Source organism: Larus michahellis, chromosome 1 (genome assembly GCF_964199755.1).
Source record: "Larus michahellis chromosome 1, bLarMic1.1, whole genome shotgun sequence".
Taxonomy (NCBI): Eukaryota; Metazoa; Chordata; class Aves; order Charadriiformes; family Laridae; genus Larus; species Larus michahellis.
This window is the reverse complement of record NC_133896.1, coordinates 74,069,729-74,086,451: the sequence shown is the minus strand read 5'-3', so window position 1 is coordinate 74,086,451 and position 16,723 is coordinate 74,069,729. Positions and strand designations below refer to the sequence as shown.

Genomic DNA, 16,723 nt, shown 5'->3' with positions numbered 1-16,723 from the left:
AAGGCTCTGGAGCTGGATGCAGTACTGCAGGTGGAGTCTCACCAGAGTGGAGTAGAGGGACAGCATGACCTCCCTTGACCTGCTGGCCACGCTTCTTTTGATGCAGCCCAGGATATGGTTGGCTTTCTGGGCTGCAAATGCACATTGCCAGCTCATGTCCAGCTTTTCATACACCAGTACCCCCAAGTCCTTGGCAGGGCTGCCCTCAATACCTTCATCCTCCAGCCTAGTTTGATACTGGGGGTTGCCATGACCCAGGTGCAGGACCCTGCTTTTGGCCTTGTTGAACCTCATGAGGTTTGCACAGGGCCACTTCTCAAGCCTGTACATGTCCCTCTGGATGGCATCCCATCCCTCAGGTGTGTCAACCACACCACTCAGCTCGGTGTCATCCACAAACTTGCTGAGGGTGCACTCAATCCCACTGTCTATGTAATTGATGAAGATATTCAACAGTACTGGTCCCAATACAGACCCCTGAGGGACACCACTTGTCACCAATCTCCATCTGGACATTGAGATGTTGACAACTACCCTCTGGATGTGACCATCCAACCAATTCCTTATCCACCGAACAGTCCACCTATCAAAACTATATCTCTCCAATTCAGAGAGAAGGATGTTGTGGGAGATTGTGACAAAGGCCTTACAGAAATCCAGATGGAAGACATCCATAGCTCTTCCCTTGTCCACTGATGTAGTCACTCCATCATAGAAGGCCGCCAGGTTGGTAAGGCAGGACTTGCCCTTTGTGAAGCCATGCTAGCTGTCTCATATCACCTCCCTGTCCTCCATGTGCCTTAGTATAGCTTCAAGAAGGATCTGTTCCGTGATCAGCCCAGTCACAGAGGTGAGGCTGACAGGTAGTTCCCAGGGTCCTCATTTCTACCCTTTTTAAAAATAGGTGCAATGTTTCCCTTTTTCCAGTCGCCAGGGACTTCACCTGACTGCCATGACTTTTCAAATGCCATGGAGAGTGGCTTGGCAACTACATCAGCCAATTCCCTTAGGACTCTGGGGTGCATCTCATCAGGTCCCACAGACTTATGTATATTCAGGTTCCTCATCTTCTCTTACAGTGGGAAGGACTTTGCTCCCCCCATCCCTGCCTTGCGCTCCATTCACTCAAGAGGTGAGGGGAGAGAGGTTGCCAGTGAAGACTGAGGCAAAAAAATGGTTGAGTACATCAACTTTCTCCTCATCTGTTGTTACCTGTTTGCCAGTCTTGCTCATCAAGGTGGGTGCGCTTTCTTTGACCTTCCTTTTCTGGTTGACATAATTACAGAAGCCCTTATTATTCTTTGCGTCCCTTGCCAAGTTCAGCTCCATCCACACCTTGGCCATCCTGACCCCATCCCTACACAACAGGGCGGCGTCACTATACTCTTTCCAGAACACCTGTCCCTACTTTCACTGCCTGTGTATCTCTTTCTCTAACCTTAGTTTGACCAGCAGGTCTCAACTCAGCCATGCCAGTCTCTTGCCCTCCTTTCCTGATTTCTTACACCTGGGGATCAAGAGTTCTTGGGCTCTACGGAAAGCGTCCTTAAAGATCTGACAGCTCTGTTCTGCTCCCTTGCCCCTGAAGGCAGTTTCTCAGGGGGTCCTATTGATTAACTCCTTGAAGAGCTGGAAGTTTGCTTTCCTAAAATTCAGGGTTCTGACTTTACTCTTCCCCTGATCCGTACCCCTCAGGACTGTGAACTCCACCAGTGCATGATCGCTGTAGGCCAGGCTGCCTACCCTCAATCTTGATATCACCAATTAGCTCACTTGTGATGGTGACCATGAGGTCCAGTATCACATCTCCTCTGGGGGAGCTGTCAATTACCTGGCTTAAGAAGTTATCTTCAATGCACTCCAGGAGTCTCCTGGATTGCTACAGCTCACTGTGCTACTTTTCCAGCAGATGTCGGGGTGGTTGAAGTCCCCCAGCTGGACAAAAGCCTGCAAGTGTGATGCCGCCTGTAGCTGGAGTAACAAGGCTTCATTAATAGGCTCCCCTTGATCAGGTGGCCTGTAGTAGACACCAACCACAAGGTTCCCTTTGTTGCCTCGATCTCTTTTTCTTATCCATAGACTTTCAACCTGCTTATGGCTATTCTTCAGGGACAGCTCTTCACACTCAGTCCATTTCTTGATTAGAGGGCAACACCTCCACCCCTCCTTCCTCACCCTGGCCATTCTGAACAGCCTGCAGCCATCGATAGCCTCATTCCAGTCATGGGATTCATCCCAACAGGTTTCAATAATGGCAACTAGGCTGTAGCTTTCTAGCAGCACGGTGGCTTCCAGCTCCTCCTGTTTGTTGCCCGTGCTGCCTGCATTGGTGTAGAGGCACTTCAGCTGGACTGTCAGCCATGTCACATTCTTAGAGGAACATCCCTTAATTCCTTTGGGGTATTTCACTGCTATATCCCTCCTATTACCTCAGATGCCCCTGTCTCATCTCCATAAGACTTCAAGTGTGCTGCAGTGTAGCCAGCACGTCTCAGAGGAACAGGTTGCAAGCCCTCACTAGCACACTGTCCCTCTAACCATTGCCTGTTGTCCCACAGCTTGTCATGGGCAAGCCTGATATTGTCCCCCTCCCTCCTCAAGCCTGGTTTAAAGCTCTGTCAGTGACTCCCGCTAGCTTGTGGGCAAAGACCCTCCCTTGGGTTTTTTTCGCTTTAAATTTTACTCAAATTCACTATATGCTTAGCGCTCCAGAAACAGCATTTTGGAATTAATTCTTACTTCACAAAGTTTCGTGTTGTTTTTCCCACCTCCAATTTTGAATTTCCCAGAGCAGGAATCGGTCCTACCTAAAGATGCCCGATATATGATGGGTTGTACTGCTAATATACAGTACAAACCCCATAACCACAGTAAATGCACCTGGGCCTTTTATAAAAACTGAAGGCTGAATTTGAACCCTGTGTAAATGTGCTGGTGCGTTCCAGGGTTTTTATTGCTACTGGCACTTCAGCAATGCTTAAATGTGTTTGGGAACCTTTAATGTCACAGAAACACAGAAATCCCCACACAGAAGAGGCAAAACTGGTTAATGTTAGAGTCAGGCTAGAAGCCAAAACTCCCAAGGCCTATCAGCTAGGCCGTTGGCCTTGTATGGGGCCTCTCCGCTCTGGCCTCTCTGCTTTGAAATTCAGTGTCATAAAACAGAACTTACAAGTCCCGTGTGCTTCTTACAGGATTCATAAGCTACAGAGCTGTCCCCACCTCTCCAGCTGTCATCTCCAATCTCATCACTCAGGAGAAACTCATTCAGCTTCTGTACACTTGAAAGAAAACAGAACAGTGAGTTCAATAAACCCAAGTTTCCGTGTATACATTTCCATTTTTGTGCAGTCCAGCCAGCAGGATGTATCAGAAGTGTTCCAAAAGAAGTTCATGGCATACTTTTGGTTTCCTATTGGACTGCCTGTCCCCCCAATGGCAAGTGAAAAATTATGTGGAAGAGGACATTGGTAGCAGGGAACGAAGAGAAGAGCTAGTCATGTGAGAAGGAATGCTTTCAATCTCAGCAGGCTTTTCTTGTTGCTGGCTTTCTCATGCCTACACACTGTCAGGATGCATAAACGAGTCATTGACCCGTCTACATTCTCTGAAAATGCCAATGCACTAGGTGCATCTTGAACACAGCTTTTGCATACGCTGCATGCAAACAGGACTGAATACTCCACAAATGAGCACAGCCATAGCCACCCGTGGAGAAATACAGCAAGAGTTCTCTTTCCCTACTTCTTAAAACTGTCCCCTGGGAAATACAGCACCCAGGTTGAATTCATTCTTCATCGCAGAAGGATTTGATGCTCTTTCTTCCCCACTTCCTTTCAGAGTGCCGTAAGCACCTGTCTCTTTATCGTTCTGGGGAAGGGATGAACAAAAAAAAGCACCCACCGATCATGGTGAAGCTATGTTATTTTGCAAAAACTAAAATCAAGGTGCATTGTGCCAGAGACTGAGACAGCAGAAAGACATATGACTTCAGATCAGTGATTTGAATATTAATATGCAAATGGGAATGTAGTCCTGTTTCAAGGCCTGTCTGAGCATTTTGTATGAAATTATCAAGACACGTTCAAGCCAGAGTTAGCAAGAAAGCACTGCAATTGTCATTATTTCCTCCTGCCAGTATACCTGTTCCTATCTTATTTTTAAAGGAAAATTCACATGTCTAAATCCCATATCAGAATTTCAGTCTTACGTAAGTGCATCATAAGAAGAATTTATCTTCTTGTAGAAAAAAAGAGACCTCGTTTCTGATTGTCTGCCTAAGAAGACATCAACGATTACCTTGCATTTGAATGAGGACAGGTACCCTCAAAAAGCTTTCATGGTACTAGAATTGCTCTTTACAATAAAATGGAGATTCTGACCAAAGTATAAGCACTTAAACATAACACAAACGAGTGCATACTCATATACATGTATTTGATTGATGACAGAGCTGTGAAACGGCCAAGAACACATTCTTCATTCTTCACTTGGGGGACATGATGTTCATGGGAGAAAGATGTTAGGAAATAAGTTTGCCAAAGGGTAAAGTTTGTTTTGGCAAATATGGTCTTTAAATAATGTCCTGAGGGGTGGCCAGCAGTGCTAAGGAAAATGTGCACACCATTTTGATATTAGGGCTATGCTAAACATAGTGCAGAGATGTAGAGGCTGGGATGATTTATACAGGAGACTTGAGATTTTCCACTAGTCAGAAATCATTTTCAACCTCGGGAAAATCTTTCATGTGGCCCTGCTGCTGTTTTGGTAAAAATAAATCCTATTAAATGATATTTTTTTTTTTTAAGGTGAGTGTGGTACTGGCAAATGACAGCTGTGGAGCCTGAAGTCCCCTTGACTGCTATTTGTTGTTATCGTTACCCACCATAAAGAGGCAGTGGCAGCAGCAATGCAATACCTTGCCAATGTGCCTCAGTCTTGGCAAGAAATAACTATGTTTCTGGGGGGGAAGGTTAGTCCGGTCTTCACATCCTGCTAGAACTTGGCATATGACATGTTACTGCCAGTCAGGTGTCAGTTTGTGCCTCTTGGGACATCTTGGCAGTGTGTATGTCTACATAACTAACCCATGACCATGAGTCTTTCCACACAGACCACTGATGCAACAGCCAAAAGCCTGAAATTTGACTTACTACCAACCAGCTCCCTTGAGATTAAGTGCTCTATAGCACAGGACAAAGGAAGTTGTTTTGCTGGGCTATTTGCAGAAATAAATGCCTGGAACATATAAGTTACTGATGAAGCAACACATTTTCTGAGTTCCTTTTCTTTTTTTAAAACAATCTTTTCGACTTCATGCCAACTTCCTCGCTGTCCTGCCACGCAGATCCCTAACCCTCACAGACTAAAATCCCACATGTCTGCTTTGCCACGCTTCCTCTCGTGCGTCTCTTCACTGCCATTTAGGGGAACAGAATTTCCTCTATAAGAGGAGTCCCGTAGGGCTCAGTTTCCCTTGTGCAACTAGTCCTTCAGTGTCCAGTGTTCCTCCATCCACTCTCTTTCCTAAGACAGTACATGCTAGTGCTAGACAATGAGAGGCAGGACAATACTGAATTTTCACTTAAAGCCAAATACACCCTCTGTGGAGACAGAGTTAAGCCAGTTGCTTTTCCTTGCATCAGCAGGGCCTGTCTTGCTAGATAGCTTCACACCGCTCTCATCTCCCTCTGTGTTGACAAGAGCCCAGAAAAGCAGTGGGTGAAAGCTATGGTGGGCGGCCACACTGTGAGAAGAGAAGCATATCCCAAGGAAGGACAATCTGGCTCTAAATACAGACTGCCAAACTTGGTGAAATTATAAAAAAAAAAGCAGAACACTTATTTTTCTCTGTATCATGCAGTAAAAAGAAAGGGTTACTCTGATTTCTCTCCCATTTCTGAACATCGGACTCCCACCTCTAAATCCCCTTCTAGATGAGCAGGGAGAAACAACCTTTTTCTCCAGCACCTTCCCTGTTGTATTATTGAATGTAGGTGTTCAAGAGTTGGAGAAACTAGAAGGGCCACTTACCTTATGATAGCCTTGACTGCAAAACGAACCACAGTGGAGAGCAGGAACAGTGGTGTGACCAGGATGTGAAATAGGGACAGTGATGCAAAAGCCTGGGCAGGCTGCAGGGGCTTCTCATTGGTATATGCGTAAGTCACAAAGGTCTGTCACATCAGGAAAAGAACATGTCAGGATAGGGACTCTTGAAAAAGATGGACAAGGACAGCAAGCAAAATATTTTTCTCAACTAAGGTCAATAACTATATACCTCAATTTACTGGGAATCCTAGCAAACTGAAGAGAAAGTTGTCTTCTATTAAAGTGAAAAAGATTTTTAAAACTTGCCAGTGATTTCAAGACACATACATATTTAAGAATGAAAAAAAAAAATCTTTGTAAAATCAAAGCATTTAGTTTTGTAAAGTTCTGTAATCTAGTTCAGGGTTTAGAAGAAACACACAACCCAGAAAAATCAGTAAGAATCTAATGAACCTTATGGTTTTTTTCACAGATGCAGAACTATGGTCCTATTTAATCCAATTCTGGTACAAACTCTCAGCATACTCTGAGTAATGACATCAGAATTTGGTCTATGAAGACTCCTTACTGACCGGCATGCCATAGTTCCTCTAGTTAATTAGGTTGAGATTTAAACCTGTCCAGAGGATGTGCAAAATTTATTTCTCGTTAAACTGCAGAGTACTCTTTCTTGAAAACTGAAATGGTGGCTTATAATGCATTTTGAAACAGGGACGATTTTTGCTGCTAGACAATAGAAGCAAAGCCACCCAAAACCCCTTCAAAATGAAAGCCTCTCAAAATGCATCTTCTTTCAAGTTGTAGTGATTTTTTTCTTTCTTTCTTACAGTAAAAATTTATATTTCTTTTTTTTTTTTACCAATACAAACAACAGCTGTTGAAATACCAGCTCTGGCAACAGGCACTTCCAGTGTCATGCTATCCTACAGTTAGCAGGGGCACATTCATTCATCTACTGGTTTTATGAGGAGTATTTCCTATACTAACAATGGTGTCCTATCTTTCTTTCTCCCCCTCTTTTTTTCTCTCCCCTTTTATATGAAAAAGTGGAAAAAAAGGTATCTTACTGCAAGAACAGCTGCTATTGGTATGGCCGCGTTCATAAAAACTGTGAAAGAGAAATAAAATAGGCATCGGATTATACGAAATAAGAAAAAACAATTTTACAAGTAGTTGCACGGCACTAGAAGACTCCAGTTATTTCCAATGCAAGTAATTAAAACTCCCAAAGGAAAATTCCTCTGCAGGAATAAATTTCTTTCCAGGACAGAGAGAATTCTTAAACGCACAAACAAATAAGCCAAGAAATTATCTCCTTTGTATACTTTAGTGAAGAGGATAAAAAGGTTTATGTGCACAATTATTATGCAACACAATGAAAACATTACCCTCTTGGCTCTTCTATATTACAGAAAATACTATTTCTTTCAGACACAAATTTATCTTTGGTGTTATCAGAGCTGCTAATATTATCTGGAACTTCCTTACTGTAAAACAATTCATAAATGTCATGTCATAATGAAGGTGACAGAAAACTTACTGCATAAAAAGAAGATCAACAAGATATGCTCTATATTTTCAAGATTTTGTGTTATATATTTGTTATGCCTTTGTATTTTAATCACATACCACATGCACACAGAAAAAAAGTGTCATAGGCACAGCTGTATCTTGCTTTACTTGAAGTCAGAGGGAATGTTGACATGAAGAACAGGATCCATTTCCGAGCACTAAAAACATAGTGACTTACTGGAAAGAGATGTATGAAGCGCAAAGGTTTTGAGACTGGTGAGTTCCTTCATTCTCGTTTCTTCCACACTAGTACAAAATATGTGCTCCCAGGCATACAGCTTTAATAACTTAATGCCTTTTAGTATCTCATTGGTTTTCTTTAATCTCTCAGTAGAATAGTCCTTCATTTAAAAAAAAAAAACAGCAAGGATAAGAAATTGACATCGGTTTGTAGTTTTAATGAGAATGCTCTTTTCCCTTCACTTCTGTTGCAAAATTCATTAAAGATTTCTAATTTTGTTTGTCTGTGATTTTGTACAGGCTTTCAGTTGCCATACTGAGTAAAACAATATAAAATTCCATATTCTTTGAAGATATTAAAATGCTTACAACCATGAGGGGAAATTAAGCGATCCTGTTCTGAGAAGAAAAATAAACCAAAACATCCAAATCCTTCAAACAGAAGGTGAAACCCAGTGAGGTGGATTAGTAGGTCAATGGTGTCTGTGACAATAGACAGAAGACTACGGGTGTGTAATCGCTGATACAAGATTCATTCTGGGATTTATACAGACTGGTCATGAAAATTCATGACATGTTTATTGATATATTTAGCCAATTGCCCCCCACCAGAAAGCAGTAATAATCATTTTGGTAAAATCATAACCCCAAAAGATGTTATGAGTCAGAAGAATTCAGAAAAGATCAAAAAGAAAGATTCAGACTATTTCTGAAATTATGCAAAGATAGATCCTCTGTTGGTATAAATTAGCACAATTCAACGGGATTGAAGTGTGCGGCAAATTAGATCCATGTATGTATAACTTGCTTACTGAACAGCAAGATAACAAAGATCTTTAAATATTTGACGTCTCAAACATCAAAGGTGGATTAGAAAAGTTCAAGGATCATCAAGGATCATGAGAATAAAGTTAAAAATTAAACAAAGTATCAGAAAACATTTCTAATTGGTGAACTAAATTAAACAGCAAAATAAATTTATAGCACTGAAGAATTTAGGATTATTATCCAGCAATGTCAGCTGATTTTTTGAGAATATCAAAGCTTGGGGTGAGAGCATAAAGTCTCTAGCCATTTCAGAGGGGGGTTGTACACGTTCTTTAATACTGTCCCCTTATAATTTATCACTCATTTGTACTGTTTGCTAACATCCCATGAAATACAAAATCTGAATGTAAGAATAACACCCTTTCATGTAACTGAATTCACATGAAACTGTGCTCGTTGGGTTAAAAATACTCTCCGTGGAGAAGGCAGGTCAAGGCCCACGTACTTTTATCAGATTCTTCTCTGACAAACGTTAGGAAGGAGGAGATACTGAGCCACAGAAAACAGAAAGGGAGGGAACATGGAATTAAGTGCTGGCTTGCCCAAACCTCCGCCATGAATGTTCACGAATAGCAAGAAGAGAATCCAGAATGCCTGGTTCCCTGTTCTCATTTCTGGATCACAAAAGCACTGAAATAATTTACTTACAAGAGTGCTCTTCTGAGCCTCAGCCAACTTCGTAGCTATGAAGTACTGTATTGGAGCTAACAGTACAATGACAGCGGCACCAACCAAGGCACTCACTCCAAGTAAATTATAGAGTAGGATCACCCCCATTATTATCTACGAAGAAAAAAGCAACACATAAAAAAAAAGTACATTTCAATATGCCAGAATGATAGCAATAAAAAAAATATTTGTTTTTCTAATAAACAGTTAAATGGTTCGTAGGAACCGACTGAGCCCATACTTCAGAAGGTCACGTTTAGAAAGTGTGGGAAATGAACCCAGAAGCCTTTATTTTTGACATTAACTGCATAGTTTGTGTTCCTGCCTGGTAGTCCTAATTCCAGACCAGATTTCCCCAGAAATAAAGGAGCACTAAAATTATGGTGCTTGCCCTGAGGCATTTTACAGAATCACTGGCCTCAAGTCTTATTTACGCTAGAGCTCCTTACATCACCCTGGAAGTATTCAAAGGTCTTAGGATGGTCATGAATCACAGTTGCATTCTGTTGTAGTGGTCCTCTTGCAACTGCAGACAGAGGCACATCTAAGGCAGGCACTGAAGCAGGATGCAGATGTGCTGGGAGTGACACAAACCTGAGCTTCCTGAGCTTGTGCATCAATACCATGTGTCTCTATAGGAAAATACCAAGACGCTACCTTAGCTTTACAAAGAGTTTGGGAACGCTTCCCACAGAGGTTTACCTGGGAATGGCTCTGATACAAATACCGTGATTCCGGTTCCCGTGTAAATACAAGCTCTACTAAATAAATATTTTTATTAAAAGCTCCACTTTATGGTACAGAGATGTCCTCAGTAACAGGACATACAGGACTAGTTCCCTAGTTTGTATTTTTGCTACCTCTTCAGCGAGTCACTTCTGTCCTTAAATTTGCCTTCTTTATTATACAGTATCAGCAATAAGAATCAGCGGAGTTCAATGTTTTGAAAGCGTTATTTAGCTTTTCAGGCTTCTGTAATGTCAATTAGCATACCTACACGCCATTTTCTTAGCAGAATAATACAAGGTTGCAGGTAGCAATTTGTACTTGGGGTAAACTGAAGTGCTTCCTGGGGGCCTGGTATTGCAATGAGTTTTTGTTCTTGGTAACAGGCCATAATTGGTAGATATACCATGTATTTTCTAAGATTCACCACAATCTTCGGCACGCTATGGCTATATTGGCTCACACTGGAAGGATGTCAGTTCAGTATTTGCTACAAGCTCTTCTACTGAGGAGGGAGCAGCCGTGACAATTGCTGTTTCTTGGGACATCCCTTGAAGCTCAAGCCCTTTGCACAAGGCAAGACAGGATAGTCCCACCACCTTTTCCAGAGTGGTATTGTTACAATCCAGTCTATGGTTACCAATAGTTGGTTTCTTCCCTCTTTTTTCCAAAAGGCAGCCAATTGAGCTAATCAAGCAGAAAGACATATTACTGCACCGCCAGTGTCATTAGTGTCAGCTGCATAATACTTTGAGAATGAAATATTAAGTAAGTATTCCCAAGTAAGTATTCCCTTTCAGTTTTATCGTTGAAGCCAAAGTGTAAGGTAATCACTGTGATTGATAGAGCTTAAGAGCAGAAAGAGCCTTCTATAGTCTAGGCCACAGATGCTAACTCACCGAGTTCTTCAGAATGTGCAAATTCATGCGTGATGCTATGCTCGTTCCTGGAAAAATCTACGGTCAAGCTACCCTGTCTTCCCTGCCTCCTGAATGCTTGAAGGTGAACTATAGGAACCAGCAAAATCAACACAACTTCCTCAAACCAGCCTTTTACAGTAGCGGTGAGGAAGGCCGTTACATTTCCACAGTGGCTGAGACAGAGACTTTATTAAAGAGACAAATGAGTGGTGAATTTAGGCTACATATTATTATTCACTAGCCACAGGAATCAGACTACCTGTTAATTTAATAACATTCAAAGTATTAACAGCAACACTTCCAAATAAACCAGGATACGAACTAGTGACTTAAAATTGAAACCCTCTGTGTTATTTCTAAGTTCAGTTACCATGCAAACTTTTTTGTCTTTTTCTCCATAAATTATTTTGTGAGTCTCTAAACCCTACTCGATCCCAAAATAGACACATAAACCCAATACTTGTTTCCATTAGTAGTAGTAATATTGCTGACTAATATAATTGATTACCGATATAGTTCCAGGAATCTCAGCAAAACAGATTCACTATAAGAGTGGCTTCTGTTCCTTTTTAAACTTGTTTAATGTCAGTGGGATCACCTACAGGTAAGGATCATGACAATCCCATCTCAAGCTAAAATTCTGAAGGTGCTACGGGAGGCCAAGCTTTATGGAAAATCAGCATGGCTTGGGTCATTAAGTCATCTTGCACTTTTGAAGATTCCTTTCAGGCTAATCATTTTTACCTTTACTTCCTACAGATCTGCCTACAGAACTTTCTCAGTCTTGTTAAGAACCAGATGTTTACAGGAACTAAGCTTGTTTAGATGAGAGCTTCTCTGAGCATTTCGTGCAGCGCACTGTCGGTGCTGCTGTCTGTCGCTAAACAGGATTCAATTGATTTTCGCTCCTGCCACAAAACGTAGTTACAAGTGGAAACTGCAAATGCAATACTTAGCGCTGGTCAGACGCTTGTGCTGCTGCCAAGTGGCAGAAATGAGAGCAATGATTTGTGTCAGTAGTAGAAGAAATATGAGCAGGGAAAGGATGACAGGTCATCATTTCTAAAGTCACAGATCACAGCCATGACATGGAAACCCTACTCCAAAGTAATCCTCTCTCTTTACCGCCCCGTGGAGAGACAGCCTCCCAGCCTTTGAAGGAGATGATGGGCCACGTTTCTGCTTGTTAGTCCTCCTGGCAAATGAGTGTGAAGTCCAGGTTCCCCTCTGGATTTTGTAGTAGCCTCACAGACATATACTCTTGTCAACCAGGTTGGAGGATCTCTGAAATCAGGCCCTTACTTTGATGCTCTACCTGAACAGGCATTGCCCACAGATTGGGGCACAGGAACAGGAACCACATTAATTGATTTGTTTCTATGGCAACCAAGTTATTGATTTGTCCCAGCGTCATCTCTCCCATGGACAGGTTGGATGTGGAAAGCCTCAGGATCTTATTATATATCATTGCCTGTGGGAAAGGAATAAAACGGAAGGTAAGAAAATGATATAATTATAAAACAACAGTAGCAGCAGGACGTTTCAAACTGCGGTATCAGTCTTTACCTAAGACAGCCCTTCTCCCAGTCTCTCACCTGAGACAGAGAGAGAGGTGGAGACAGAGTGAGAGAAAGCACAAGAGAAAGAACTGACTTAAAAAAACTCCAATTCCTCTTTAAAGGTTTGTTGCTTAACGCAGACCTAAAATAGAACAAAATGACAACAAAACATCAAAATTTAGGAGACTGGGCGAAGATCTTTTTTAACAAACACTTGGCGAGCCTGCTTTTCTATGACACTGTTTGTCAGAGAGATCCTTGTTTCTGGTAAGATAGTCAAGCTCATGTTATGAAGTTTTGGTCAGGGTGGGTATGTGTTTCTTTGGGTTTCTCTCCTTTACCTGGCCATCTATTTTCATAACATCTGTAGCAGCTTAAGAGGGTTTAAAATTAACCAGGGCTTATATCTACCAGAATTTTAAAGACAAATATTGTGAGTCCAGTTCACAGTTATGACCAAATATCAAACACTGCAGCTTCAAGGAATTTCTTTAAATAATTTGTGCTCTTTGCCCTGTTTTGTCCATGAGCAAGGTAGATCCTGTAGAATTGAGGTTTAAAAACCTGGAGGTTTTTAAAAGATGGGTAGACATAGTGCTCAGAGATATGGTTTAGTGATGGTTTTGTCAGAGTTAGGTTGATGGTTGGACTCGATGATCTGCAAGGTCCCTTCCAACCTAGGCAATTTTATGATTCTATGAATTAATCAGAAATGCCTACAGACCATGGTGAATTACAGCAGCTGCATATGGTCCTAAAAGTCCCTATTTTGTCAAGTGGGAGTCACAAAAGCACAAGGAAATAATCAGGTACTCTTTCTTCACCAAGTTTATACGGCCTATCATGGGAGAAGGCAGGCAATGTTTGAAACCACAATCACAGTGTGCACAAAAAAAAGGAGCTTCCACGCTGAGATGATATTCCTATGATGAGTTACATCAGGCGAAACATCAGTTCCAGCTTCTGTTTTGCACACACTGCTACTGTTGTCCATGGAGTCTGGTCTGTGGAGATCCCTGCTACAACCCACCCACGTGCTCAGCTGGACTGCTGGCCCCAGTTCATAAACATGACTTTCGCAGGGGGTTAATGGATGCCGGTTTTAGAGACACAGTTTTGCAGATGAATCACTCCTGTCCCATCCCACGGGGCGCTGTGCAAAGGGGCATAAATATTCAGAACCACCACTCATGACACATGGACAATGTTCCCATCACGGCTCAGCCAAAGGTACTCTGCAGATGACTCCGTTCACAGTCAGCAGAAGTAACCTCATAAGCAAATGAACGAAGCAGATGCAGAGCCAGAACAACACTGCTTCTCTTCATATACCTAACGTCATCTGGAAAGATGCGTTCTTACATGCAGGGAGTAAGTGTTAAACTTCTACATGTTAGTATGATGGGTTTAGATTTTGGCAAAAGGAATTTGGCTATGTCAGTGATATTACTTTTTCCAGTTTTCTGGATGAAAATACAGTGCATATCTTCCCTCAAACAATTGTTAACTGAGTCTTCAGATAAAGAACAAGGCAAATGAAAGTACAAGGCTGGAGCTGTTATTAGTGAATTTCTTGGCAGATCATGGGAACATCTTTGCTCACCAGTAAAGCACCTCGTAGGTTGATGCCAGTTTCTGTAGTCACATAGTAGGATGCCTGCAGGAATGTCCTCTGTAAGATAAGGGCCAGGAAGAGAAGAACTGCCAAAACATAAACATTCCTGAGGAATTCCTCTGAGGAAAGATATGAGTTTGATGGATCCTTCACCTGAAAAGAAAGGAAAAAATAATGAAAGTGGCGTAGGAGGGATTGCGTATTCTTGAGACACTGGAAACAAGGAAATTCAGTCATTGCATTAGAATAAAAAATACTGGTGGTATTATAGGAAAGTTATGGAAATCAGATTTCTTATTGTCCTATGAATCAAAATAATTTGGATACAAATTGGATGCTCTGCTCATGTTCCAAAGACTTAGGATCTTAACTTTCAGCAGTTCTAAAATGAATTGGTTTTAGCGGGAAAGGGACAATGAGATCACCATGTCTGCCTTATCTTTAGTTTTTCCATTGGATTCCAGTGATTGGTAGGATAGAATGCTACTCAATAGAAAATAAAGCTAATTCCATACGCATCACAAAGAAGTTGCAAGAAAATATTTTTTATTTTATGGCATTAGCTACTTCTGTTGCATTTGCATATTATGGAAACAATTCCTTCTAGAAATATAGTCTACAATACCTGTGAGTTCCGAATAAAATAAGAATATATATGCCAGTATGCCCCACCAAAAGAGGTTTAAATGCCTCACCAGCGGAAAAAAAAATCTTATTTAAATCACTTTATTTGTTTTCATTTTCTAGTTTTTATGTTCACAGTGATGCTCTGTTTCAGGCAGAAAGGGAAACAAATGTACAAAAATACTGCAAGGAAGGCTGTTCCTTTGGTATTTCCGATCCAGCTGGAAGCAGGATGTACTGGAATTCTTACACACACACACACACCAAAAAAAAAAAAAAAAAAAAGAAAAAGAAGAAGGAAAATGCGTGTTCAACTGGAATACCCAGCCTGGTTCTGAGATTAAAGTTTTTGGAAATATTGGAAAGTAAGCCACACACCTACCCTCTTGATAATTCCTTCATTGCTGTGGAGTACTGTCATCCACCATGAGACTGCAGGCAGGAGAGAGGTGCCCCGAGCCGTCCAGGTTCACCTCACTGCAGTGACCCCAGGCTCTCCGCACCACACACTCCACCCTCTGCCACAGGCAGCTGACACCCAAAAGGCACCCAATAAGCACCTAGCAGTGTTTTCAAAAGGTCCAGTGTCTGTAAGACACCCAAATCCCACTGAAATAATAGGACTAGGTGGCTCAACCGTCCCGAGACTCCTTGAAACAAGGGTTGCTTAAATGTACAATTGGTTAGATAAATATATTTGAAAGCTCTTCTCTTAATGTTCTGATGCATCTAATTTCACCATGTTTAGTGCGGATATCAATAATAAAATAACTTTGTGATACCTTTACAAATGGATATAAAGTTCTCAGGAATTAAGGGGGAATAAGCATAAAATTCAATCAGTACATATTCATTGAAACTAGAAAAAATTTAAAGGAGAAATACGTAACAGCATGAAGAACCAAGAGAAAGTTTATCAAAATCCATAAATCAAAAGCAAATGTATTCTGAAATGTATCCAAGAGAAATAGTGACTGTCACCAGGCCAGGCCCTTGGAGTGGTTTCAAGTTCTCCAATTATTTTAATCTTCCCTTTAGCCAGTGTTGATTAAAACTTAAAAAAACCCACAATTAAAACCACTACACTGAAGAATACAAAAGATAAAGGAAGCAGACAAGGTACAGATTCCTAAATCTGAGATCCAGAAATGATCATTTTAAAGATAAAACATCTTATTTGTACAACATGCAAACACACCCCACCCCCCCTGCATTTCTGAAGGCAAAATATGCATTTTTCCTTTTAACTCTGTGGCTCAAATCCAACACATGGAGGTTCAAGGATGATAAAGGACTTTATTTGATAAGCTGCACAATTAAACTCTCCTTCAGTGCAATGGTTGAATGAGAGTCTAAAGCCAAATTCAGACCATCAATCAAGAAAATTAATGTCAGGAGTGGGCAGCCAAAGAGAAGATGTTTGGATAGTGATGACAGTCAAGTGCTTTATCTGGAGGGGAAAACGTTATTCCATTACATACCTATCTGCTCATTCAAATACAAAATAGTCACTGCATAAAGTTTATGGAGATGTTTCCATATCAGAAGAAAGATATAGGAAAATTTCTTCATCGTATTGTCTCTGCTGTCAGCTAGTAAAATAATTTTACCTGTATCTTTTCACTAGTTACTAATAAATTCTTTTTCATATGATAGAAAATATTCTGTATCAGAGACTTGCTCGGTGCTTAGAGGTGATCTCTGAAAAGTTCAGTCTCCGTAAAAATGGAAATCAGCTGTGAACTAGCATCTTTTGTGCATCTCTAGTATCAAGGATGCCACTGAGCAAAGTGGATGCTTTTCAACTTCTCACATGTGCCAATGCATTTCATCACACCAACAAGCAGCATAATTAGTCGCAAACAGGGAGTGACTACGCTCAGCTTCCCAGTGGAAAACAGATTTCAGAGAGCTCAAACCTGCCAATGAACTACAAACGGACAGATGGACAGAAATTAAGCAAAATTCCCAGACTCATC

At 41.3% G+C, this 16,723-nt stretch overlaps 1 protein-coding gene across 10 annotated transcripts in view; it reads right to left on the bottom strand.

Moving 5' to 3' along the window:
* Positions 1-16,723, bottom strand: part of ABCC9 (ATP binding cassette subfamily C member 9) — a 77,200-nt gene that overhangs the window by 40,112 nt on the left and 20,365 nt on the right. For all 10 annotated transcript variants that reach the window (XM_074586838.1, XM_074586833.1, XM_074586851.1 and 7 more), the window contains 7 exons: positions 14,109-14,273; positions 12,262-12,417; positions 9,280-9,414; positions 7,802-7,964; positions 7,119-7,159; positions 6,034-6,176; positions 3,173-3,281 (listed from right to left, as the gene is read on the bottom strand). In XM_074586838.1, coding sequence (XP_074442939.1) covers positions 3,173-3,281; positions 6,034-6,176; positions 7,119-7,159; positions 7,802-7,964; positions 9,280-9,414; positions 12,262-12,417; positions 14,109-14,273 — 912 coding nt within the window. The remainder of the gene's footprint in view (positions 1-3,172; positions 3,282-6,033; positions 6,177-7,118; positions 7,160-7,801; positions 7,965-9,279; positions 9,415-12,261; positions 12,418-14,108; positions 14,274-16,723) is intronic.